At 35.9% G+C, this 26,877-nt stretch overlaps 4 protein-coding genes across 4 annotated transcripts; 3 read left to right on the top strand and 1 right to left on the bottom strand.

Moving 5' to 3' along the window:
* Positions 1-1,689: 1,689 nt before the first annotated feature.
* On the top strand, positions 1,690-5,756 carry LOC110424167 (ER lumen protein-retaining receptor A). The gene is made up of 6 exons (XM_021438684.2): positions 1,690-2,034; positions 2,410-2,675; positions 3,801-3,916; positions 4,965-5,038; positions 5,125-5,188; positions 5,275-5,756. Exons 1-6 carry the CDS (start codon positions 1,944-1,946, stop codon positions 5,309-5,311), a joined length of 648 nt encoding a protein of 215 aa, XP_021294359.1. The 5' UTR covers positions 1,690-1,943; the 3' UTR covers positions 5,312-5,756.
* A 937-nt stretch (positions 5,757-6,693) lies between these two features.
* Positions 6,694-10,694, top strand: LOC110424574 (uncharacterized). The gene is made up of 7 exons (XM_021439169.2): positions 6,694-6,854; positions 7,811-8,169; positions 8,450-8,677; positions 8,764-9,118; positions 9,208-9,335; positions 9,462-9,597; positions 9,954-10,694. Exons 2-7 carry the CDS (start codon positions 7,826-7,828, stop codon positions 10,191-10,193), a joined length of 1,431 nt encoding a protein of 476 aa, XP_021294844.1. The 5' UTR covers positions 6,694-6,854; positions 7,811-7,825; the 3' UTR covers positions 10,194-10,694.
* Positions 10,695-16,018: 5,324 nt separating this feature from the next.
* On the top strand, positions 16,019-18,543 carry UNE1 (intracellular protein transporter, putative (DUF641)). Its single transcript, XM_021438515.2, has one exon. It carries the CDS (start codon positions 16,464-16,466, stop codon positions 17,874-17,876), a length of 1,413 nt encoding a protein of 470 aa, XP_021294190.1. The 5' UTR covers positions 16,019-16,463; the 3' UTR covers positions 17,877-18,543.
* Positions 18,544-20,725: 2,182 nt separating this feature from the next.
* Positions 20,726-25,163, bottom strand: LOC110424036 (putative alpha,alpha-trehalose-phosphate synthase [UDP-forming] 7). The gene is made up of 4 exons (XM_021438505.2): positions 24,892-25,163; positions 22,529-24,639; positions 22,155-22,428; positions 20,726-21,680 (listed from the first exon to the last, which is right to left on the bottom strand). Exons 2-4 carry the CDS (start codon positions 24,514-24,516, stop codon positions 21,369-21,371), a joined length of 2,574 nt encoding a protein of 857 aa, XP_021294180.1. The 5' UTR covers positions 24,517-24,639; positions 24,892-25,163; the 3' UTR covers positions 20,726-21,368.
* Positions 25,164-26,877: the final 1,714 nt, after the last annotated feature.

Here is a 26,877-nt window from a genome sequence, read left to right as displayed (position 1 = left end):
TTTGGTTACCTATTATTTCCCAATAATATTAAAAACTTCAAGTAATTCGGAATGGTGAAATTACTATGTGGTTTACTCTCAATTTTCTTTTCTTTTAAAACTTTATGTTTTATCGTTTCTGTTTTCCTATCAAATTTGATTACTTATTTATCTATTACCTGTACCCATTAAAATAATATGATTTTTTATGTATAATATTTTAAAAAAAGTTTTCAAATAATTCAAAAAATTTCAATTTTTTTTTATATTTTTATAAAAATCAATTAATTATTTTTATTTTTAAATATAATATTTAAATAAATCTTTAAAATCAATATATTATTTCATCATCATTTATGAAATATCAATATGTTATAGCATCATTAATTATAATATATTAACATACCACAGCAACATCATACGATATAAAATAATAAATAATATTTTAACTAAATCAATAATTAATTATAAAAATTTACTTAACTCGAAATAAAAATATAAAATACTTATTTGATTCAAAATAAAAATATAAAAGTGTAATTAAAGTAATAAAAATATAAAAACTTATTTAAATTTTTTCAAATAATTTAAGAACTTTTTCAAATATTATGTTTTATTTTTATTTTGAATTAAATAATTTTTTGTAATTAATATTAACTAACTGTAATTAGTTAAACATCATTTGTTAACATTAAGTGACATAAAAAATTATAAATGATATCTTGACTAATGGTAATTAATAATAAAGATTTATTTAATTTAAAATAAAAATATAATAAAATAATAAAAGCATATTTAATATTTTTTAAAAAAATTATGTCTATTTTTATTAATTTAACTTTAAAAAGTTTTTCATTAATAATAAGAAAAATTACTTCTAAAAAACAAAAAATTATTTCTTAATCAAAATTATATTATATATTGTCGGTTTAATTTTAAAATAAATGTTACTAAAAAAATGCAATAAGAATAAAACCAACCACTCATAAATTATTTTAGAAAATACAATTGTACGATGTTATCCTGAACTGGCTCGGAAATCACTTGATTCTTATCCAAATTTTGGATTTCATCATTCAATAATAAATTAAAAAAATTATAGTTTATTCAATCTTTATATAGTTGGTAAACAAATCAAAAAGAGAATTTGAAAAATTGAGAAATGTATGCAATTTAATATATGGTCAAAGACTTATGTCCATGCATTCTAAAATCGAAAATAAGAATATAAATACAACAAAAAGGTCCTCAGATTATGAAAAAAAATTTTTTGACTTTCTTATCGAAAGTTTCGAAAATAAAGGCAGCCAAGGTTAGAATGGGAATTTCATTTCAATCAATAAATTGTGTGATTTGTTCAAAAAAATCAAAAAGAATTGTGTTGTTTTCCTAGAATATTCCAATTTTGTTTAGTTCAGGTTGTTTGGCTGTGGTTTTGTTAGTTGGGGGATACATTTCTCCTCCTCTTCGGTGCCAAAAGCAATGCTTAGATTTAAAGGATTGGGTCACGATCATGCAGAAAAATGATTAAAAAAAAGGAAAATAAAAAATCAGCGAAAACGACAGCCCCACGCAAAGAAAACGCCATTAAACGGCACCACCGTCCCCATTTTCACCTGTACAGATAAATAAATATAATTAAATACCGCCCAAAATTCAAAAACCCCGAAAAATTCGAGAACAAAGGAAACGCGTTTCAGGCGAACAAAACCCACTATACGTCCGTCCTCGTGGTGGAAGCAAAAGAAACGATGCAGTTTCCTAGCGCCACGTCATCTCTTTTTTTGCACTCTACGAAAACGGAAGGCCGAGCGCCCGCTGTCGCTGTTATTTCTTTCAATCCATTTCCTCTCTATCATATTTTCTGTTTCCTCGCAGAAGTTTTTGGGGTTCAACCTAAATTCTCTCGATCTCCGTTCTTGTTGCTTGAAATCTGTTGAGGACAAAAGAAGGCGAATTACAAAATGAATATCTTCAGATTCGCTGGTGACATGACTCATTTAATTAGCATCTTAGTGCTTCTCCTCAAAATCTACGCTACCAAGTCTTGCTCAGGTAGCTTTTCCGCTTCTCATTTTCCGTTTGGTTCCCGAGAAACCGATGATAATAGAAAGTTGTTAGTTAGATAGGTAGTGCTTGATTTAGTGTTTTTTGGTTAAAGTTTGAAGTATTGGAGCACTTTTTTTAAGTTTAAGTTTCATTTTCTTTGTAATCTCTCGTTTTGTTCGCTAACAAACGATTAATTAACTGTATCATTATTGTTGTTTTTAATGTATGGTTGCTTACTAGCTGAGTTTCTTGAGTCTTGGTTTACTAATTTTGATATGTCCTCATTTCACTAATGCTATTCTTTTGAAAAATTTTAAAGAAGCAGAGCATTAGTATTTTCTGTACTCTGCTAATTGAATTTGCTTCTTTTTTTTTTTAAAGGTATTTCACTGAAGACTCAGGAGCTATATGCGCTGGTATTTTTGACTCGCTACTTGGATCTTTTCACGGATTTTATATCTTTATACAACACCATCATGAAGCTGGTCTTCATTGCTAGCTCTCTCGCCATTGTTTGGTGTATGAGAATGCACCGAGTCGTGAGGCGTTCCTATGATAAGGAAATCGACACGTTTCGTCATTATTTTCTCATCTTGGCAAGCTTCCTCTTGGCGCTTTTGGTCCATGAGAAGTTCACATTTCAAGAGGTGACACTCCGTTGATTTCTTAATGCTATAGAGATATTGATTATATGAATTTGAATATTGAGAATTTGGTACTGTTTTGTATCGATCAGTGATGCTACCTAATTATTGCTTCGTAACTTGTTCCAATTTCTTGGTTGAGATTAATGCTGATGTAAGTAACTTATCATTATACACCAGTTGAAAACAAAAGCAAAAGGCTGAGAATGCTGATGAAACCATGATAGATTTGTTATTTCTGATTTCTGTTGGTTTTGTTTCTCCTTATTTACTATTTACTATGATAAGATAGCATGTTTGCTTTAATCAATGATGTTGGTTTTGGCTCAAATATATGCTACTTCATATAGCCTTCATTCTGAAAACAGTAACTTGGCTCTTCCCCTCATTGTTTCCTGTGTGTTAAGTTATTTATTCGTATAGCTCAACTATCTACCTTGTTCTGTTCTCAATGAAAATGAATGCTGTCTGTTAACATAATTGTTTGCTTATTGGAAGTTCTCCAGAACTTACTAGAATTATCAGCCTTTACTGTGGAGAGGAACCCATCGATATTAATTTCTTTTGGGTGCATGCTTTGGATCTTCCATCTATGGCCTTTATATTATTCATTTTGTCAGCTATCTAATATACTAGTTACTCTTTCAGGACACATTTTGGTGCTTTTCTTTTGCTTCATCTTGTGGTTTCATAATTTTTCTCTCCCCAAATTTTAATAATTGCACTTAATAAGCAGTGTATTAGTTCTATACAAATATATGACCTCTTATCTTTTGCTGTAAATGTTGATTTGATTTCTTTCTTTCAATTTGTTTATCTCAAGGTGCTAGCTGCTAAGTTTGGTTTATGTTCTCTGAGATATTTACTGGATCCTAAGCATCCTATCAAGGAAAAAAAAAACCTTCCTTCTTCTGTACCCATGAACTTATTTAGGTACTTCCACTCCCCCCCCCCCCCCCCCCAACACACTTTTTTCTTTTCTTTTTTTTTTTTTGTGGGGTGAGGGGTGGGTGGGGAGAGGGGTGGTTCAATTAGTTATTTCATCTTGTCAAGCAATGTTCCGTTTCCTCATGAATTCATAATTGCAATAAAATTTGCCTAGTGATATATTTTTTGAATTTATTGCAGATCTTTTGGGCATTTTCAATCTACTTGGAGGCTCTCGCTATTCTTCCCCAGTTAGTTTTGCTACAACGAAGTGGAAATGTGGATAATTTAACTGGGCAATATGTCTTCTTTTTAGGGTATGTGTAGTTTTCAATTATAGACTTTTAGTAGAAAACAACTTTGGTTTGTGAATCAAAAAATTTCCAAAGTTTACTTGGCATCAATTTTGTTTGTGATATTGAAAATATGCTTGGTGTGAAAATTCTATTGTTTTATCATTTACTTTCATGCTGTCCAATGCCCACTGTCTCACCAGCACTGACAATAAATCGACAATAGTCACCTTCTTTAAGTCTGGGTACTTATAATTGGTGTCTTTTTTACTAATTCAATGCCATGGCTGAGACACTGAATACCCAGACTAGAGGTTTAAAGTAATATGAAGTGGTTAACTGTGGTTTTTGATTGCTCAAATATTATTTTGATTTTATTGACACCCAAATATTGTGTTCAGGGCCTTCTGGCATACCAATGGCTATTACCCTTTTCTTTTTTTAGTCTTAATCACTAGAATAGAAAATACATGCATGTCTCCTTTCTGATTACTGTTGTTTCGTTAATGGATGTGAGAGATTCCCAGAAGGTCTACTTTGATAAATTCTTCCATCAACAGCACTGTTGTCTACTGTAAGCCTTCACCAGCAATTCAGAATTGATTTACATGTCTAAGACGATGCTTTTCCTGGTGTATTGTACATTTCTACCCTAGTATGATTTTCAGAAAAATTAAGCATAGGAAGTGCAATGAAGCTCTATTAGTTGTTTTCATTGCATTTTGTAAATGACTTTTAGAAATAAGGAAATCATTGCCTTCAATATTGGCATGTGTGTTCCTTCAGCTTTGATGCTGAACCTTTCTACATCCCTCCTTCCCTGTCTTTGTTACTTGCTGTGTCCCTTTTCGAATGGCATGACATATTAACTTACAAGTATTATAGTTGGATGTACAAAATGTGTTTCCATGAAATGAACCATCTAATATTACTGTATCATATTGGACAATGCGTACTGATCATGTGTAGGCATAGATGTTTTGGAGTTTAATATGCATTGAAGTTTGAACAAGCTTATGCTCCATTTTGCTTTCACCTGAGTAATGTATGTGCGCACATTTTGGATCTGCAGGGCATATCGTGCTTTCTACATTCTTAACTGGATCTATCGCTATTTTACGGAGCAGCATTTTAGTCGATGGATAGGTGAGAGCCGAAGAGCAATGCTACTTGGTGTGTTTATTTCTGCATGATGATATCCTGACTTCTGTCTCTATTTTGTTGGTTTTCAGCTTGCCTCTCTGGTATTGTCCAAACAGCTCTCTATGCAGATTTCTTCTATTATTACTTCATCAGGTAATGAATATAATATTTTTTATAAATGATTATTATTGACAATATTATTGTTGGTATGTGTAAAAATTGGCCTTTTTTCTTGGCAGTTGGAGAAACAATGCTAGACTGCAGCTGCCAGCTTGAGCTGAGCAAAGTTGTTTTTTCCTGACAAATTTGATCTTGTCGAGCAAAGCTACTTTTTAAGCCTTTGGTTGAACTTGCCTGATTAAAAGTCCGGGAAGGTCGATACTTGGATGAGTAGAGGAGGATACACGATATATAGTTCTCGCTTAGATTTAGATTAGTATGCGGTAGTTATGGCAGTTTTATCACCCTTTCCCATTATTTTTGACTTGTAAAGATATTATTCTGATTCGGGAGAGGGTGAAAATGTGACTGTAGTTGCCAAATTACCAAGCTAGAGTTCATCCTTATCTTTCATTAAATGCATGCTACAAATTTTACAGATCTTGGCTGGATGTATAGAAACTTGTATTGATGTTTAGGGATGCGGGAGTGTGCTTCCTATGCATTATGTTCTGCCTTATGATTGAAAGAGAAGTAAAGAAAGTGTCATTTGATTATCGAACTCGTTAAGTCCGTTCTTCAAGAAACCGTCTAGATAAGACCACTTCTCTTTTGCTTGGGTTGAAAGATCTCAAAGCCCATGGCGACCTTTTATAAATTAATTTCTCATAAACCAGCGGTTAAATTTAATTAACGAATTTCAATTGATCATTAAAGTACCTACTTATCATTAATCTTATTGTTCTAATCTTAATCAAAAGATCTTCTAAGTGGATAATTTGACTCTTTGCCTGTTTAACGTTATATATAGCACCAAAAAGTAGAAGAGGCTAATGTATATAATGTATAACATAATACTTAAATAAATTTTTAAATTTTTTTAAATTTTTTTTAAAAAATTTATAATAAGTCTTTATTTTTTTATTAGTGTAATTAAATTTTTATATTTTTATTTTTAATTAAATAAGTTTTTATTATTAATTATTAATTATTTTTAATAAAAATATTATTTATTATTTTATATTCATATAATATTAATATAATATCAATATAAAAAATAAAAAAAATATAATTATGTTATTATATCAAATTAGTATGTTATATAATAATTAATTATAATATATCAATGCATTATGTTAATCTTGTTTGATATAAAATAATAAATAATATTTTTAATAAATTATTTTTTAATTATAAATTCTTATTTCATTCAAAAAAACTTATTTAATTTAGAATAAAATATAATAAAAAATAAAAAATTTAAAAAAAATTTCTAAATATTACGCTTATATATATATATATAAACAAAGGCAAACCCGAGATTCAGATGCAGATAAGCCCAAAGGCCGGTCCAGTGACAAATCATACGCCAAGGGATACACGTGGTAAACCCCTATTGGATAAGATGTCGTGGCAACCCTTCTCAACTAATGCCGCGACAAAATAAAATTCAAGCAAATGACTACAGCTTCTTCTTTTTTTTTGGTTTATATTTTATTTTACCATTTTTTGTGCTATAAAACACCTTGTCTCTTTCATTTGCGACCCAGCACGGGGGAATTTTCTCTTTGTAAAAACAGAAATATTTTCTAGGGAAACTTTGCATTTGCAACCCTTATTTGACTTTCGATCTGCTCAGATCTGCTTTTGAATCCTCAACGTATGTCTCCGGTTCTCTTCATTTTGAGTTTTTCTTTGTTGTTTTCTTTTATATCTTTTTTAAGTCGTTTATTGTTTGTTTATTGAGAAATTTTTCTGGAAAATGATTTGCTATCTGCAATTCGGGAGATATAATTCGGGATCCGGATTTGAATGTATGAAATTTTTTAGAATGTTATTTGTTAAAATCGTATCTGCCAGATTTACTTATGGAATTGTAGATCTGTTAGTATTTTTGTTGATCTTCGTGTTTATATCGATTTTTCTTTTAATATTAGCTGATTTGAAATGATAATTAAAAAAATCTAATAATTTCCGATTCATAATTTGAAATCGCTTTTCTTTTTATTTTTATGGTGTTTTTATGTGATATTATAGGTAATGTTTAATTGTTGAATTGACGCTGAACATAAGTGTAATCTTAATGGTTAATTTGGATTTTAGTTTATTTATTATTCTTGACTTTGGTAAGATGGATTAATAATTTTGCTGTCGAATTCATACTGGTTAAAATGTAATGAGGCCTCAACTATTTCGTATTGTTTGATTTTAAAATTTTAATTTTACTTTATTTTTAGCTCATGCGTTTCTGTGCAAATACAGCAGGGTATGAAGAAAAGCAGGACTTTGCGTGCTTCTTTGTTTTGAAGCAAACATTGTTCTAATTGTAGGAATTGGATGAATGATGTATAGGTTGATATCAAGTTGGATACGAACTATGCGAAGAATTATTATGTATTCGTGTTCTAGTTATGCTGAACCATAGGAAAATGTTTCAACGCTAGCAGTAAATTCATGGGCATTAGCCTTTTTTCTTGATTGTGACTATCAATGATAGGTGTAGCTACTCAGGCCTGATTAATATCTGTTTATTCCTATCTTTTTTCTTTTCCTATTCTACTCTTAAATGCTACATACCTCTTGACCAACCATTGCTGAATTGTTGGTGTAATTCAGTTCTGAATAGTCAATATGGGAGGAGGGTTCAGAGTGCTTCATCTGGTTAGACCATTCCTTTCATTTCTGCCAGAGGTTCAGAGTGCTGACAGGAAAGTTCCCTTTAGAGAGAAGGTCATCTACACCGTCATCTCTCTCTTCATCTTTCTGGTGTGCAGTCAGCTTCCACTTTATGGCATACATTCTACGACAGGAGCTGATCCATTCTATTGGATGCGTGTTATTCTTGCGTCAAACCGTGGAACTGTTATGGAACTTGGGATTACCCCCATTGTGACATCTGGATTGGTGATGCAACTCCTGGCTGGTTCAAAGATCATTGAGGTGGACAACAGTGTTCGTGAGGATCGGGCACTCTTGTAAGTGTTATTCACATCATCATCTATTTTTGCTGTCTAAAATGGTTATTCACTGGTCCTATAGCCAAAACAAAAGATTTTCCTTTTTTTTCTATAGTTGGAGGAGATAATCTCCTATATTTTCTTATATAGCATGCAGCAATATTTCTGCTATTGGTGCTTTTTTGTGCTCTAGTGTTCCATTAGTTGTTTTTGACTGATCAGACTGTATTTTTGGTCTATCCTTTATGATTTCTATTTGCATATTATAATCTTTTCTGCTTTTATGTGTGCTTTGCAGAAATGGGGCTCAAAAGTTGTTGGGCATCCTGATTGCTGTGGGTGAGGCTGTGGCATATGTACTGTCTGGTATGTATGGCAGTGTTGGTCAGCTTGGTGTTGGGAATGCTATTCTTATTATTATCCAACTCTGCTTTGCTGGAATCATTGTGATCTGTCTGGATGAGCTTCTCCAGAAGGGTTATGGTTTGGGCTCTGGGATCTCCCTTTTCATAGCCACCAATATCTGGTATGTTATCACATTGTTTTCCATTTTGAATTAACTTGAATGCATTCTGGTGCATGGTTGTTCTGAATAGTATTTTGATTGTGCAGCGAAAACATTATCTGGAAAGCTTTTAGTCCTACAACTATCAACAGTGGTCGAGGGGCTGAATTTGAAGGTGCTGTTATTGCTATGTTCCACCTACTGATAACTAGGTCTGACAAAGTTCGAGCACTTCGCGAGGCTTTCTATAGGCAGAATCTTCCAAATGTCACCAATTTACTTGCTACAGTGTTGATCTTCCTTATTGTCATCTACTTCCAAGGTTTCCGTGTTGTTTTACCTGTAAGATCAAAGAATGCTCGTGGACAGCAAGGGTCATATCCAATTAAGCTTTTCTACACCTCCAACATGCCTATCATCCTGCAATCTGCCCTTGTTTCAAATCTTTATTTCATCTCCCAGGTGCTTTCTTTGCTCCATATGATTGGTATTAGGGAGCTTCATAGTACTGTTAATGTTGCACTCCTATAACACTGTTTATTTTTGGGCAGTTACTGTACAGGAAGTACAGTGGTAACTTCTTTGTGAATCTGTTGGGGAAGTGGAAGGAATCTGAATATTCAGGTGGTCAGTTTATTCCTGTTGGTGGTCTAGCATACTACGTTACTGCACCTGCAAGGTTAAAATTGATCTTGTTTCTTTTACATATCTTTTAATATGGTTCAGTTCACAAACATGGTTCTCATTTTTTGGCCATTTTCTCTTCATATGTGCTGATGCCTGGTTTTTCTGATTTTTCGTGCAGCTTGGCTGACATGGCTGCAAATCCCTTCCATGCTCTGTTTTATCTGGTGTTCATGCTTTCAGCATGTGCCTTGTTTTCAAAAACTTGGATTGAGGTTTCTGGTTCTTCTGCCAGAGATGTGGCTAAGCAGCTCAAGGTAACGACATATGATAAGCTTTGTTTCTCATTCATCTGATTTTTTTTTTGGTTCTTTTCCATTAGACGTTGCAATATTGTTTATTTGTAAAAGGGTTGCATTTTCTGTTTTTTTATCAAAAAACCTTGTTTGTTAGTTTGATTTCATGCATGAAGTACTAATTTTGGGGATCATGCATTCTTTAAGTTCTGCCATATATGTGGTTGATGCTCCATTTGCTCTTCTTTTCATTTGTGTTTCCTTGATGCCTAGTTTGATTTTTAATGTGTCAGATGGAGACAGTTTTCAAAGGGTCTAAACTCAAAGTTTTACCGGATGTATTTTTGACTTGGTTTTTTCCTCTGCCATGTTTGCAGGAACAACAAATGGTGATGCCTGGGCATAGAGATTCAAATCTACAGAAGGAACTGAACCGCTACATACCAACTGCAGCTGCATTTGGTGGGATGTGCATTGGTGCATTAACAGTGTTAGCCGATTTCATGGGAGCAATTGGTTCAGGGACTGGAATATTGCTTGCTGTTACGATCATATATCAGTACTTTGAGACCTTTGAGAAGGAGAGAGCCAGTGAACTGGGCTTCTTCGGCTTCTAAGCTCTAGTCCATTAAACAAGGTGGAACCTACTTACATCTTTGAATTCAATCATCAAAATTGCCAATTGACTCTTCAACAGCATCACCTAACAATTTTCCTATAATGGGCTTCTTCGGCTTCTAAGCTCTAGTCCATTATAGGGAAATTGTTAGGTGGTGCTGTTGAAGAGTCAATTGGCAATTTTGATGATTGAATTCAAAGATGTAAGTAGGTTCCACCTTGTTTAACACCCCCGTCCCCGTGGATAGATAAATTTGAAGTCAAAGATTGTTAGTCTGGCGTTGTTTTAGCCTTTTGTTTTCTCTTTTACCTGAACTTATGTATGGTTAGCAAAGCACGCAGAGTCAGATAAACAGAGTTTTTCCATTTCAAAATACAAAATGCCATGCAATGCGAAACCTTAACATTATTTTCCTTTTGCCCCGTTTGTGGTTTGACTCACTTGGGGGCATGGCCTTGAATTCAATGTGCTCGGGTTCCAGCGCATAAGTTCTGCACAATCCATGTCTATTTTGATCTTCTCCTTGTTTTACTCATTTCTTAAAAAAATATACTGGGAAATAGGCGATATGCCTTTAAATATATTTTAGATTACAATTAATAATCACGTAACTATAGGACTACTTGCAAAAAAAAATAAAAATTCTTCATTATAATTACTACTAGTAATTTAGTAGCGGTGGTTGAGCATTAAAACGTTGGATGGTAACCTTGCTTATCAAGGATTCTTCCAATCTACATATAACATTATTAAAGTGGTTTGTATCGAAAGAAAAAGGTTAAAGGAATGGAGCCCGTAAAGTTCTTTTCATGTTAACCGGAATTTTAATCCAAATTAAAACGCTAAGAGTCTCTAGTCTAAGGCTTCATCAGCTATGGACTGAAAAGCTGATCTTTGGATTATCATGTTTTGTTTGAGAAATATGCTTTAAATTGGGCTCATGTCCTGTTATTGTCTCAAATATGCTTTTGGCAGAGACAAAAAGAGCAGCTCAATGTGCCAAATCATTAAAGCATATGATCTGATTTGTTTAATTAGCCAGGCAATGATGACCTTAAACTTTAGTTCCCATTACATTATCTATTGCTTTACTAACTTTTTCGGCTTTATGTTTTATTTTAGCGGTAGCCCAAAAGATTGACTCTCATCCCATCAAAGTGTCTGAAACTAGATTTAGGTAAAGCCAACTAAAATGCCTTGAATTGTTAGGGCTGGCTCAAAGATGCTTCCCAAGCACACAAGTTCCCAGAAAAGTTATGTTCAATCCCGAGAAGCATAACATGATTCTTCTTTAACTAAACATTTGTTATTACTATAAATTACCCCAAAAAAGAAAAACAAAAAGATTTATAGTGTGAATGATGTTTCTATCTAATAGCAAGGGAACTATACCGAATCATGAAAGGTGAGAATTTGAATTCAAACTATATAGTGACCGGAAACGTTTGAATACAAATAGTAATATGATATAGAGACATATATATATATATAATCCAAGTTTTGAACATTGGATTGGTTAGGTTTGAGTAACAGGTAGCTGATTGGTGGAAGATAGTAGAACATGTGGGTGATATACAAATACAGCAGAGCACATGAATTTCAGATTGTTTTTGGGCACAAAAGAGACATGAAGCCGCCCAATGGGCCCCTACACCAAGGGAAAAATGGACTTAAATCCCCCATCATAACCGTTGGATTCCATATCTATGATTAGACCTTTATGCTTGCCAAGCCTGAAAAGCTGATGGTACCACCACTGCCTTACTGTACTACGAGCAGAAGCACATTACCACCCCCAACCCCCACCCAAAAAAAAAAAGAAAAAAAGAAAAAAAGCGTCCCCATTTAAAAATTCAAATTCTCCTCAGGAGCCTCAATTGCACATATGAATTGTCACTCCTACCTTGGCCATATCTCATTAGCCGGAAGTAGACCTTATGGCTAGCTAGTAGCTAGGATGCTTTGCTTTTCGAGTCCCACAATAATTGGGCTCTGAAGTTGGGGACTTGGGACTTTGGCGGTCCTGGTCTGTTAAAACAAAAAGGTATAAGGAACGGTACGGAATAGAAGAGAGACTGCTCCAACAGACTGGTGTTAAGGGTTTAAACAGGGTTTTCCCACATCATCAGGGTAAACATATGGTTTAAGAAACGTGGAAATGAGAAAGGTTCTCTTTATAGAGGGATAAAAATCAAAAAGATTAAAGATCAGTCAGACTCTTGGTCTTGGCCATACCCATACCTCAACATCTGGTACATATATTTACAAATACATGTATGTATATATATATATCTTTCACTTGGATCCTTATAGGCAGGTAGGTACAAGCCAAGTTAATCTTACCCAACGCACGTCAGTTTTCTTTCCTTTTGAGTCACTTGAACTTAGTTTAATTAGCGATGCTTCAATATTTCCATCCTTTCCGTAGACGTCTAGTTTTCATAATTTGAAAAACCATAAATGTCCCAACCAAACTCTATTCCATTGTGAAGAATTGATGACTGATATATATATATTTATGTTGTATTATATTGCTTTTCATTCACTTCAGTCTTTCCTACTCATTGCCATTATACTTTCTTCCTCTTTAATCGTATAACAGTTCATCTATGCTCCATGCATGGTTGCTTCTCGTCCAACCCAAATTTCTACCCTGTTTTTCTTAATTATGAAAGAATATGTTAATCCTATTACATTACATTTACATCCTCAAAAGTTTCCTCATTACTGCATTCGGCTTGTTTTCATAATTTTATTTGTCATATATTATACGTATCAAGATAACAATGATGATGTCGAGTCATGGTGTTTTTTGCTTCTACAGCTTAAAACCCATCATCACTCCAAAATCAATACTTGAAACATTTCGCTGCCATTAAACAAAACCATTTTCTGTTTATGCCTTCCATTTTTCTTTACCAAAGAAGCTCATTTCACATTATGACCCACTTCCTTATTTCCCTCTCTTCCATATGTATGAACATGGTATTTGCCATTTGTTAATCCAAGAAGACAACTCCTGTTCCTCCCTAACGCATATCTGCTAAAAACCCTTTGACTTAATGCTTTGTTTAGTGCTTTTAACGTTGCATGCCTACAAAGGAAAGGTGGGTTCTGATCGGGATGGATCAATTTCTTTGGTTGATTATTCACGACTTAAGTGCATGCCTATCCATGAAATGATCATTATTGTGTTTCCCTGGTGTTGCGTTCAAGAAACAAGCAACATCCTCTCATCATGCAAAAGATTAACTATAATGTCTCCAAGTTTAGCTCCACCTGGCATTGGTGTAAACAGGGATTATAATATACGTGTTTAGAGGGTCCCAATTAGAGGGACAATCCCTTCATGAAGCCTCACATTCTTCCCTATCTGTATTAAAACAAGGTCATAATTTGCTCTCAGCCAGTTACCTCAAAGTCAGCAAATGTCATAATTTTGCTTATAAATGAACCAGCTTAAGTGTACGCCACACCTATGGAAACGCCAGACCATTTAAGAGAAGAGATTATAATTACGTATGATGAGTGCTATTATTGTGCCTTTGTCTTGTATTAATAATGAACAACTAATGTTTAATGTGCTATTATCATAAATTGTCATACTTCACCAAAGTATTAATTACTAGTAAATGAAAATAAATTTAAAGTTTAACCTAAACTAATACATATTTAATCCCAATGAGATCAATTTACAATTTATCCTAAATATTAGGTAATAATATAAAGGAGTTTTAATTTTTTTTGATTCCACTAAACATGTTCTAGCCATGTCCTTGCTTAACCTGCTTCTACCCTGGCATAAGATGGCCCAACAGGCTGTCTTGTCTAGCACTATTATCTTCAAATTTCAACATAAAAGATCATTACAACTTGAAAAAAGATGAATCCATATCCAAAATCATCCATAAATATACCCCATCGGCTTATGGGTCACTTGTTCTGATTTTTCAATACTTGTTAACCACCTTTTCAGACTTTGGGATGGCCCTGTTTCGGTCATAACATAAACTGTTAAGGTTTTGCCCGACTGTCTACCATCTACTATTATGAGGTCTACTCTAAATTAACCTTAGTTTTCCTAATTTTGCCCGTGCTTTTGGCATGCTCAAGGTCGCTTAAACAATGTCCAAGTATACATCATTAAGGAGGTGTTGTTTATTTTATTTATTTTGAACAAACTTGGACCTAGTTGGTCCCGCCAATTGCTTTTGAAGACTAACCAAATAGTTTACTTAGGATTAAGATTGCAAATATTCATGGCTTTGGTCTTTATAGAAAAATCCAAATCAAAAAGGAGAAAGCAAGAAAGAAACATGATATGTTTAAATCCATAATTTGCTATCGATTGTTTCTTGACACTCACGGCTTCCCTTAGGTTCCACCTATTCAATAATTTCTCACAAGTCTACAGCCTTTTAATCCTAATCAAATTCCTTCTGTTTCCCACAATTCTAAGTACCATCTACGAGCATTGCTTTCATATTTGAAGGGTTTTTTAGGGGGAAAAGGAAGATGGTTCAATTTTATATGATAGGCATGAACATAACAAAGCAGAGTTAAAAATTGATTGTATTTCGGCTGCATCAGCTTTCACGACATATTCTTGTTATTTTCGATCAGGTCCACATTTTCAATACTAAAGAGCAGCCAGTTATGGACATTGTAGTCGCTATCTTCTTTCGGCCATGACTTTTTGGACCATTTTCTTCAGCTTTTCTATTCCCAAATCCTGAATTAAAAAAATTCTGCCCCCACCCCATATTTACTAGTACCACCACCACTGAAGCCAAGCGTTTTAAATAATCAAAATCATTTTGCAATTGAGAAAAATTTGACTTGCAGTCTGACTGTCAGATAGGAGGTGGTCGTCTTTTTTCCCAAAGTGCCAGCTCCTTTTCATTGGATACTACTCCCATACAAGACCGAAGCTTATATCGTTGAAATTAAAAAATGAAGAATGAAAGTACTTTCCTGGTTCCTGAACCAGTAGATTGATAAAACTAAGACCAGGATGGAGCTATGGCAAATTGGCAATGTCTGAATCATATTATGCATACAGTTTCCTAGTGGTTTCCCTCATCCAACAACCCAAATTTGTTGTCTTTGTCCTGCTTGATACCGTCACTAGTCTCTTCCAATTTTCCCAATTATCTTGTGGGGAACTAGAATCCACTATCAAAGATGGGGGTAGTCCTGAATCAAACCAGGAGGGGAATATGCTAAGTTCAACTTGGTCAGGGGGCAATGGGGGAAGGGAACTGATCCTTAGTATGAGAGTCTAAATCTGAATACTAAGATTATATCCGAGGTGGGGGAGTCTTTTCTTTCTTTCCTTCCTTCTCACCTCTAACTTCAGTTTGGGACCCACCAAGAAAACATGCACTCTCTGGAATTTTGATTTTGTTTCAATGCTCAAAGGCCAAAGCTGACTGGCTGATGATGCCTCCTCCATTCACTGCCCATGGTAAAATCTGCCCCCACCGACTCTGTTAAATTTTAGGGACATTATTTTCATGTACTAACATCAGATCTTTCAGCCATTCTTCATTATCTTAGTGCAAATTTTTCCCCACTTGGGTACCTAGAAGAATTATACAGACGCCCAAAGTCCTTGCCCAAGTTGCCCTGCAGTCAAAACCACACCTCCATTTCTGCCCAATGCCTCCAAACACGTGGGCTCCATCAGCCATTGATCATCGTTGAGAGCTGCCCTACATAAATCATCATCTTTCCTACTATTTCTATATATGTACTTGTAAAAAAAATCTGATGTAGAAGACAGACAGTAAAATATTTATTTAAAACTTAATAAGGAATATACATGATGTTCCATTGTTTTACAAGCTTTGTCAGTTCTCTAAAAATCAGAGAATCCAAGATGTGTTTGAATGAGATGGAAGTGATTATTGTATGCAACATTGGAATGTACTGATTTCTGGTGAGGGTGAAAAATGTTTCACCTATGTTCCCCTGTTACCCTTAGGGAGCAAAAGGAAGAAAAACCTGTGGCCTCTGCTTCTTTTTCTTTTCTTTTTTTCCCGCGCTTTAAATGCTACTTTTTCATTTTTTTTGCCTGAAGCCCACCTCCTTCTCCGGCTTCAATTCTGATAGTCAAATTTGTGCTCTCTGTTTGCTTTTCTAACATATCACATTCACTTTCTTTTTGGGGGTCACAATAACCCAAATCTTTCTTTCTTTCTTTTTTGTTTTCATGCTCCAAACCACAATCACTCCCTCCAATTCCCTCTAATTTCATCTCTCCAAGATGGAAACAATCAAACCCAAATCAGCTTTTAACAACAATAGCAACAGCAACCACAAGAGCAGGCTAGCAAGAACCTTCCAAAAAGTCATCAACTTGAGGGCTGCAACAAAAATTGCTTCAAGCAATGGGATTGGAATCTGTGTTACTTCCCAACATAAATTCCCACAAGGTGATTCAACCCCAGATCACAAACTTTCTTCCAACGCGGACAAACATGGAGGGGACTCCAGGGTTAAGCAGAAAGCAGTTCTGGAAGCTCTGGTTGCCAAGGTTTTTGCTAGTGTTACTTCCATCAAAGCTGCTTATGCTGAGCTACAAATGGCTCAACATCCTTACAACAGTGATGCTATTCAGGCTGCAGACCAAGCTGTTGTGGAAGAACTCAGAGCACTTTCGGAGCTGAAGCGTAAGTTTTTAAAGAAAGAGCTTGATCTTTCGCCTCAAGTTACTTTGATGCTAGCGGAGATTCAGGAACAGCAAAGCTTGATGCGAACGTACGAGATCACAATCAAGAAGTTGGAATCCGATGTTGAAGAAAAAGATTCAGGCATTGCTTCACTTCATGAGCAGCTTGAAGGGTGCACTGCTTTTAACAAGTCCATGGAGAAGAAACTAAACGCCAGTGGACCTTTGTCAATGTTTGATAACATCCAGTTTACGACGTTGAATCCAAGTCATTTTGTGCAAGTTTTACATTGTACTTTGAGATCTGTTCGCAGTTTTGTGAAAATGATGATCAAGGAAATGGAGTTAGCCAAGTGGGATCTTGATGCTGCTGCTAAAACTATTGAACCCGGAGCTGTTTTCGCTAAACAAAGCCATAGGTGCTTTGTATTTGAATCTTTTGTGTGTAAAACAATGCTAGACGGCTTCAACTCCCATGATTTTGGGCTCACAAACGACTCTGCCTCCAAGAAGCTTGACCAGGAGCAGTATTTCAACAAATTCAAGAACCTGAAATCTGCTAACCCGAAATCCTTTTTAGTTCAAAATCCAAACTCTTGTTTTGCTCTATTCACCAGAACCAAGTACCTCAACCTGGTCCATGCCAAAATGGAATGTTCATTTTTCGGAAACTTGAATCAAAGGAAGATGGTTACCTCTGGTGGGTTCCCGGATACAGCATTCTTTACAGCTTTTGCAGAGATGGCTAGGCGCTTTTGGCTCTTGCATTGCTTGGGATTCTCATTGCATGAACAAGTTTCAGTCTTTCAGGTAAGGAAAGATAGTAGATTCTCTGAGGTTTACATGGAAAATGTTAGTGAGGAATCACTTTTCTCCAGTGAAATCAACGATGCAAATGTTGATATTAGAGTCAGTTTCACGGTGGTTCCAGGGTTCAAGATTGGTAAAACTGTGATACAAAGCCAAGTTTATTTGTCTCCGGTGATTACTCCACCGGTCAGTCGTTGATCTTCTTTTTTACATTTTTCCTTATGGAGAATTAATGTATAGTACTTCATTATTAAATGTAACATGCCGAGATGTTATCCACGCATGTGTTGGTACACGCACTGCTAGTGATAGGGTGGGGAGCTGAGTGCTATTTTCAAGTGGGGTTTGTGGTCACTTGAGAAGTGCAGTTGTCTCCAATGCTATGGGGAAGAACAGAGCGGCGCGTCGCGTAGCGCGTGAGTTCTGCTCTGTGGATTAAGAGTGGCTGGTACCACCTGCATCTGGACCCACAGCCCACAGTGGAACAAATTGAAAGAGGAGGCGCAGCTAGGATTATGGGGGAGTAGGGTTTTTCTTTCTCTTTTTAATTTTTAAAAAAAATAGTTTCATGATAGAGAAAGAGAAAAATGTTATGGAAGGAAGAAAAAAAAGGGTTCTCTGTTAATATAATAGTAATAAGAATATCGTGTTAAGCAATTTTGTAAGTTCATATGCCTCAAAAATCAGAGGCAAAGAATTGCAAGTTGCAGAGGATAAATATTTTAAAGCAAATATGAAGCTATGATTGCCTCTTTGCTGTAATGCATGAACAATCCCTATGTTTTCATATACGTCAATCTATCTGCTCATTCATATTCCTAGGATGGGAAATGACTTTTCCCTATTAGCGGGGAAAAGCTTTTTTGGTTATTTACTGTCTCCTTAATCCTGGTTAAGGCAAAACTTCACATCAAAATGAACAATTTTGACTTTGTGGTGCCCAATTTCTCAGCAGTTTGCCAGATCAAACTTTAACCTTTTATCTGGCAAGTGAGAGAAGATGAGGGGCAAAGAAGTTAAGTGAGGCTGTCTGTGGATGATTTAGTTGACAGATTTTTTGTGGTGGGGGGAAGCATTGTAGGGCCAAAATAATGAGAACTTTGCAGTCATAAGATGCCCATATTCTCTTTAGGGAAGTGGGTTTAGGCTGTATTTTACAAAATCTGAGCAAAGGTTCACGGGCCCTGCTATGAAACTTGCCTGATTCTGATGTAACGTTTAGCTCTGGTCTGTGTGCAACCCAACATGAACCAGGGAGGTCCTTCTCCTTCAGTTTAACCATGACTTACTCCTCTTTCATGATTCTTGGATTCTGGTTTTTCAACATACCCATGGTACAATTATTGTCCTCCGGAAACAAGAGGTGGTGCTTATTAAATTTGTCTATGCAGGAACAGGACATAAGTACTAGTAATTTAATTCACTCTCAACTCCCTCAAATTTGTACCCTTTCCATAACTCCAACAGCCAGGACAGGCTGTTGATTATTCTCATGTTCATTTAAAACTTACCACCAAAAACCAGGTAGGTGCTTCAATGAGGAATGTAGCAACTTAAAACATGGCCAATTAACAAGCAATTAAAGCATCCGAGGAGGAAAGGAAAAAATTGTTCCCAAATTCCAGGGAACTGTAAGCCATGTGAGAGGTGCAGAGGACATGAAGATGAAAACAAAGGAAGAAGGAAGGCAAATGAGACAAAATTACAAGACTTTAGAAATAGTATGGGTGTTAAATGCAGTAGGGCAGTGTCTACGGTTTGGTTGTAATTAAGAAAGAATGAGTTGGGTGATTGCTGATACTCCAATAGGAAATAAATACAGGCACTTACTTATGGTTATAGCTGGCATCTACGAACACCAAACCGCGAGTCATGTCATATGCTTGGCGCCAGGGTCCCATCTCCAATTAACTCCCCACTGTTGCCTGCCTATTCCCCTTCTCTTCTTGGTAAAATTTCTCTCATTGGTTTTGGAAAAATGAACGTCTTTCAAGGTGCAATTATTTTCAAACAAGCATTTAGAGGTGAACCATTCTGGGTTATAATCTAATTAATCAAATTAATAAAAAAATTTGATGTTTTCAAACGATTTCATTAATTTTCACAAAATATTTTGTCCATTCGATTAAAATAATTTTTTAAACTAAACCACCCAATTACACACATTGAGAAACATATCTTTTGCTTTTATATAATTGTTTTGAAAAAACGATATTTTCAAATAATTTAAGAGCGATATTACCGCTTTAACGTTTTAATTGTTTTTAGAAAATCGTTATTAGGTATCTATAAATTCTCGTCAAGATCAATTAAAATTTTATTTTAAGAAATAGCTTTTCATCTAATACACACTCATTGAATACAAAAATTAAAAAAAAAAGGAAAGACAATACAAATTATTGCAAAATACATTTTTAAATATATCATATCTAATTACCTATAGGTACTAGTTAACATTTTCCTTGTATTTATATTGCTAGCAACTAAGTTTTTGAATAATCATTATTTGACCTAGCTATGGTTGACTGATGTTGTCCGGATATATGTTTTTCTCGGAGGGAAAATACAAGAGAAAATAGGATACTTATGTCCCCAAAATCAAAAGAAAGATAGGGAATACCAGTAGAATGACCTAGATTAGGGCCTAAAATTTGATCACTTAACCTCCATTATTGCTGCAACCAAGCTTTGGGCCATTTGATCCCATTACAAGCTTTGGGTGCATCAGCTACCAGGCCCCAACTGCTGTTGTCTGGTGGTGATAATACTGCTCATCGATACAACTACTTCTGCATTTACATGGCTCTCGAGTTTTAATCCACATTATTGTACTTTCTGATTAAATTATTCATTCTTCATTTATTAGTTTTGATTTCCATTTATGTTTTAATTAAATAACTACAAATTCTTCTATTGGATTGATTTTCAATGAAATTCAGCAATCAAGTTACCACGAATTTGAAGAGTAGATTTTTTTATCAGAGAAGAAAGTAGAATTCTCTTAATTTTGAGATGAGAATTACAAATAATATTACCAAGAAATAGGATTTCAGCCATTGTCCAACAGTTAGCCATTGTCCAATTAGATAAACTAATTGCAATATTTCTATAAAATTTACAGATTCAATAAAGGGGAAGGAATGGATCCAATGTTAAGGAAAGAAATGAGAAGAACAAATTCACTCAAAAAAATAAGAAAGAAGGGGAAAAATCACATTTGTATATGTTCATTCAACAGGATGACTTTTCAACCAGCTGACACCTGCTAGTGAATTTAATGATACTTATCTGGCTGTACTGCAATTGAATACACACCATCTATGTGAGGGATGTTATGACTGCACAAAGGAAAGCTTAGTAACCTTTTCTCATGCATGAGACGGTAAGAGAGTTATTGATGCATCTCTTTCAAAATTCAAGTCTGTGTCTTCATGAATCAACCCAGCAGGTCCTCTCAACCCTTCCCTGTTAGAGCTCATGTGAAAAAATTCTCCATATCATTGATTCATCAGCTATGTTTCAATGGCCCAATAATCAGACTGAAGGCCATAGAATATCCTTTTCAACAGACAACTTCCAAACCAAGCACAAAATAATTTCTACCTTCATCACAGGTCAGGTATGGCGTTCTTCCCAACTGGCCTAAAGGATAACAGGCCTGAAATTTGACATAAAGCCAAGAAGAATATTTCAAAGGGAGCCTTCTGATCCAGTATCTGAGAAGGGTTCCGGGTCTGAAGCTTCTGCAAGGCCTTCGAGCATGTTTACAACCTCAGCTGGGTCATCCAAATAATACTTGGCTTTGCTGGGTTTCTGACCAACTGTGCAGGCAAAAACAGATGTATTAGAGGAGATGACCCCACTGGAAATTGCACTACTGATGATCTCAAACATCTCTTCATCAGATCTGTCATCGCCAATGCAGAGCACAAAATCAGCCTGCTTTCCATTCTCAGCCATGGTTGTGAAGATCTTTTCTGCAACCACACCTTTACTGACCCCCTAAAAGCAACAGTAAAAAGTTGATTTAACATCATGCATTTAATCAATCAATAAAGAGAAACCAATTATCTGACAGGCAACACCATCTAAATACAAGATTTACTCTATTCTTTCTATTTTACGCTTTTCTACCCCTTCTTGGCACAAAGAACAATCCCATTGTATTCTAAAATACTGCTATCAATGTAACCTGAGACTACTAACTGAGCTCAGGAGTAAGGCAGAGTTATCTGTTACACTTCCCAACAAAAGAGTAAGCCCATAAACAAACATTAAACCTAGTGTTTTTATAACAATTTGAGGTATTAAGCATACCGTAATAGGTCGGAATCATTAATGAGGAATGGTAGAAAATAATTTGCAACATTTTGAACCAGTTTTAACGTATTAGCTAGAAGAAAATGGCACAAATGACAAAGGACAGATTGCACCATTCCTAAAGTTAGAAAATCAAAACCAGAGTTAAGTAGATACCTGTGGTTTCACTTCGACTATAAACTGGCCACTTTTCACTGCAACAGGTTCATTTGCTAACACACTCTCCAGATGGTCTAACATCTCCTTTGCCTGGCTAGATCCAAAACCTGGATCCGCATCTCTATGGTGCCAAACCAACGCACTCTCCTTGTACTCGATATTGGAGCCATCAGTGGCCTCTGTATACAATTTCATAACAGGCTCAGCTATTTCCTTCCACCCAAATTCAATAGTCTGACCACAAATTTCCCACTCATCACTAGTAGACCACCTGAAACACCAACTTCAAAGTAAGTGCACCTGTTGAAGAAGCAGTAAAATGGGAAGAAAAGACACAAAAAATGTAAAACAGAAAAAGGAAGACATCACACCTCATGAAATAACCATGTTCAGCTGCAATTCCGAGTTTCTTGCATGGAGAAAACCACTTGCCTAAACTTTCTCTTCCTCTTCCACTTACTACAAATACAGTATTCTTGATATCACCAGAGAGAGTGTTTATGATTGAGATAACCTCTGAACTTGGGGTCTTGTTATGTGATGTTTGCGGCATTACCGTTCCATCATAGTCCAGTAATATAGCCCTGTTTTTGGACCTTAGATACACAGATACAATGTGATCAATAGACAACTTTCTGAAGTTAGGATCAAGAGCTACAACTCTGAACCCAAAGCTCAAACCAATTCCCCAACAACGTCTTCTAAAATGCTCTTTGCAAGTCCTTTCCATATCTTGGAAAAAGCTTCGAGACCAGAACGCCACATCATGCGAGCTAACATACCTATAATGCTTCTCATGGCGCAACTGCTTCTCAGCATCAGCCATTGAGATTGCCTCATTCATTGCCTCGGCAGTTGCTTCAATATTCCAAGGATTTACACGAATTGCACCACTGAGAGAAGGAGAGCAACCAATAAACTCTGATACCACTAGCATGCTCCTCTTGGGTCCACTTGATTCTGAGGAAGACCCTGATTCAGAGACTCCCTGCCGGCAAACAATGTACTCATAAGGAGTAAGATTCATCCCATCCCTCACAGCTGTGACCACAACACACTCAGCTACAGTGTAGTATGCAACCCTTTCACTGAGGGATACTGGCCTGTCAATGAAGACAATCGGGTCATAACCAGGTTGTCCAAAAGTGTCATTAATTCTGTTGCAGCTTGCCTGTATTTCAGCCTGTATCTCCTCAAGATCCTTCCCTCTTCCCCTGGCAGGGTTTGTGATCTGTACCAGAACTGCTCTTCCCTGCCACTTTGGATGCTGTTTCAGCAGCTGCTCCATTGCTAACAGCTTCAAGTTGACACCTTTAAAGACATCCATGTCATCAACTCCAAGCAATACAGTCTTTCCTTCAAACTGTTGTTTAAGCTCTCCTACTCTCCACTCCTTATCTGCAAGTCTCAATACAGACTCAATCTGCGCCATGTGGATCCCAACAGGCATGATCTTTATCCCAATTGTCCTTCCATAGTACTCCAGGCCAATATAACCCCTCTTTGACTGATATTCCAAACCTAACATTCGACTACAACAGGACAGAAAATGCCGAGCATAATCAAATGTATGAAAACCGATGAGGTCCGAATTCAAGAGTGCCTTTAAGATCTCTTCCCTCACTGGTAAAGTCCTATATATCTCAGATGAAGGAAATGGACTATGCAGAAAAAAACCCATTCTCAATCTATTAAACCTTCTCCTCAAGAATGTAGGCAGCACCATCAAATGATAGTCGTGGATCCAAACATAATCATCTTCTGGGTTTATAACCTCAATCACCCTTTGAGAAAAAATTTTATTTGCTGCAACATATGCCTCCCACAAAGACCTATCGAACCTGCCTCCATGATTTGCCGAAAATGGAAGCATATAATGGAAAAGTGGCCACAAATGCTGTTTACAGAAACCATGATAGAACTTTGTCAAAATGTCAGGTGGCAGAAATGCAGGGACACACTTAAACCTGTCCAACAACAGCTGTGAGACATCATCTTGTTCATTCGGATCAACATCAACCTTTAAAGAACCAACATACAAAACCTCCATTTCTTCAGGCAAGCCATCCTTTAATTGTAATAACAATGAATCATCATCCCAACTAAAACTCCACCCTTTATTATCAGGTCTACGCTTAGCTTTAACTGGGAGTTGATTAGCTACGATAATAATTCTGTCCTGAATAACCGAGGACGGTACATCTGAGCTCACACTATTAGCCTGATCATCATCAAGCTCTGAAATAACCCCAGGAACGGTCATTACCCGAGGCAGCCGTTTCTTTTCACGAGCTTGACCCATTACCGGGAAATTACCAGACGCTAGATCTAAAAGATTGGTATATGATCTTGACATCATCTTCAACCTCTTTCTTGGTTATTACCCTTAACAAGAATCAATCACAAAGATCTCAAACTATAAACAAGGCCCCTCAAAAATTTTTGGTTCTCTTCCAAAAATACTCTTTTAATTTGACACGATCTGCATTGGGTATAAAAAGAAATAAAAAACATCATCTTTACATGAACAATACTTAAGAATCAACAAAACAAAATAAACCCATGGATAAAATTAGATCCCAAAACAGGAAATAAAAACTAAAAACACCCAAATGAATATTATAAATTTATAACAGAATTCAATCAAAAGAAAACTTAAAGAGGCAAAACTTTTCAACCAGATGAACCAAAATAATGGGAATAAATTAAACAAAAATGAATCTTTGAAACTAACCTTAACCTTCCAAGCACAGAGTTTGTGTCTTTAATGGGAACCCCTTTGGATCCAAATATGAAATTTGGTTAAATAAATGCAAATTTTCGGGGAGGGTTTTCTTTGTGAAGGAAGAAATCTAGGGTTTGTTTTAGGTTTGTTCTGCTCCCCCCTTTATCTCAAGGAGCCACATTTACAATCCCCTCTTTTCTTTCCTTTCCTTCCTTCTTTCCTTCTTTTTTATTTGGATTTGGATTTGTTTTTCTTTTTTATATTTTTTTCTCTCTCCTGCAATTTGCCAATGTTGGCAATGTTGTCCTGCCGCTTGTGAAAAAGCGGCGTGATGCCGCCAGGGAATTTTCGCCGTTTGATGTACACAATTGATCTTAGCCGTTCTTTAGCATAAACTGGTTGACCACGTTGCAGGTGAACCCGATGAGTTTTGCGGGCCCCTTTCATTCCAAATTCCATTTTCTTTTTATCTCAAGTTGATATAAGACAAAATTTAGGCTCTCTAAGAACATATAAAGAGATGGATTAATACCATAAACGATTGCATTATTTTTTTTTTACACAATCTTTTCTCAAAACTAAATACAAGAGGGATGTATGATTGGCTATGGGGTATAATATGCTTTTAATTAAAGAATGAAATTAATTGTACAGTGATTTCAAGTTTAAAATAAAAATGCTTATTAACTTTATGTTAAATAAATAGAAATCTAATAATTCTAATTAATGCCAAAATAAATTGTGTAGCAAAAGAGTACTAGTAAATTTCTTTTTATTGTTGTAATAGTTTTCCACGTGGCATAAAATGATTGGCATAAAGGGGCGGCACGACGCCTCCTGCGGCATAGCGGAAAGTTCCTACAAGTGCTTCTCTCTTTTGAAAACTTTAATTAATAATTCAATAAAAAAAAATTTGGAATATAAAAAGGCAAGAGGATAAGGTCGGCCAGTAGACTACCCAGTAATGCCAGCTGGCGCTGTTGAGTTTTTCCCATCACGCGCTCTTACTCCCTTCTCCCGAGGCAGCCTCCTACGTGGAGGTCAACGAACATCGCAACGTGTACCTGTTCCGTGCTACCCCATGGCCCCACGCGTCTTCTTCAAAAAAAAGGGGTAGATCATCACGTGTTCTTACGGATGGCCTAAAACCTTAACGCCGAACCACTCCTTTCTTCAACACGTAAAGGACATCTCGAGCTTTACCTTACGTGTCACTGAATCAATGAAAAGGACTTGGATAACTCTGTGGTCCACTGCAGTATCTGAATATACCCACGTGGGGACACGGCTTCCGCTACCCCTGTTCACGATGTCGCCACGTGGCCGAGAAAAGTTTTTTGCGGATAAGGTAGAATTGGTGATGAGCTGGAAGGAAATGACGTCATTAGTGAAGTCACAACGATGAGGTGGCAGAACGGGTTTGGCGGAGCTGTACCTCGGTTTAACGCAACCCTCGGTCTGTGTATTCGATTGAGAAACTAGTGGTTGGGGGGCGAGAAACAGGTTTTCCATTTTTTATTTTCGGGATGTGTAATGTCAGTTTCGCCCTTGTGAATTTTGGTATGTGGGGATTACTATTAGAATGAAGGATGGCTTGGATGTAATTATGAGAAGAGAATGGGGGTATTAAAAGTAAACGCGGGTGTAACCAGGCCCCGGACTCCAGAGTCTGGTTAGGGGTCAGACCAGATTGGTGGGTGTTTTTTGTTGACTCGTATGGTGTCTTTTACCACCTAATTTCTTCAAGTTGGTTCGGGGAATGGGGGAAAAAACAAATTAATAAGAAGAAATGGTTTTGACAAAATAAGTCCATATGTTTGGATAAGGGGGAGAGAGAGAGAGGGGTAAAGAAAACAGAGAGAAGTTTCAATTCAACATTCCACTTTATTTCATTGCCAAAAACGGAAAATTGAAATACAAACATCAAGGAAAGGATTGGAAAAACATGGAAAAGATGGTCAAAAGAGATAAGGGAAATTGAATGACAGAAAGTTC

Source organism: Theobroma umbraticum, unplaced genomic scaffold, assembly GCF_002168275.2.
Source record: "Theobroma umbraticum cultivar Fairchild unplaced genomic scaffold, ASM216827v3 scaffold_204.0, whole genome shotgun sequence".
In the NCBI taxonomy this organism is placed as follows: Eukaryota; Viridiplantae; Streptophyta; class Magnoliopsida; order Malvales; family Malvaceae; genus Theobroma; species Theobroma umbraticum.
The sequence above is the reverse complement of the archived record's forward strand: the minus strand, read 5'-3'. Positions and strand labels throughout refer to the sequence as shown.

What these genes read in the sequence shown, in the direction of transcription:
- LOC110424167 (XM_021438684.2), top strand. Translation starts at nt 1,944, where the DNA reads ATGAATATCTTCAGATTCGCTGGTGACATGACTCATTTAATTAGCATC. An exon ending in CGCTACCAAGTCTTGCTCAG is followed by an intron (nt 2,035 to 2,409) that starts GTAGCTTTTCCG and finishes TTTTTTTTAAAG; the next exon opens with GTATTTCACTGAAGACTCAG. An exon ending in CAATATGTCTTCTTTTTAGG is followed by an intron (nt 3,917 to 4,964) that starts GTATGTGTAGTT and finishes TTGGATCTGCAG; the next exon opens with GGCATATCGTGCTTTCTACA.
- LOC110424574 (XM_021439169.2), top strand. Translation starts at nt 7,826, where the DNA reads ATGGGAGGAGGGTTCAGAGTGCTTCATCTGGTTAGACCATTCCTTTCA. An exon ending in ATCTTTATTTCATCTCCCAG is followed by an intron (nt 9,119 to 9,207) that starts GTGCTTTCTTTG and finishes ATTTTTGGGCAG; the next exon opens with TTACTGTACAGGAAGTACAG. An exon ending in TACGTTACTGCACCTGCAAG is followed by an intron (nt 9,336 to 9,461) that starts GTTAAAATTGAT and finishes TTTTTCGTGCAG; the next exon opens with CTTGGCTGACATGGCTGCAA.
- UNE1 (XM_021438515.2), top strand. Translation starts at nt 16,464, where the DNA reads ATGGAAACAATCAAACCCAAATCAGCTTTTAACAACAATAGCAACAGC.
- LOC110424036 (XM_021438505.2), bottom strand. Translation starts at nt 24,516, where the DNA reads ATGATGTCAAGATCATATACCAATCTTTTAGATCTAGCGTCTGGTAAT. An exon ending in GAACATGGTTATTTCATGAG is followed by an intron (nt 22,429 to 22,528) that starts GTGTGATGTCTT and finishes TTGGTGTTTCAG; the next exon opens with GTGGTCTACTAGTGATGAGT. An exon ending in TAGTCGAAGTGAAACCACAG is followed by an intron (nt 21,681 to 22,154) that starts GTATCTACTTAA and finishes TGTTGCTTTTAG; the next exon opens with GGGGTCAGTAAAGGTGTGGT.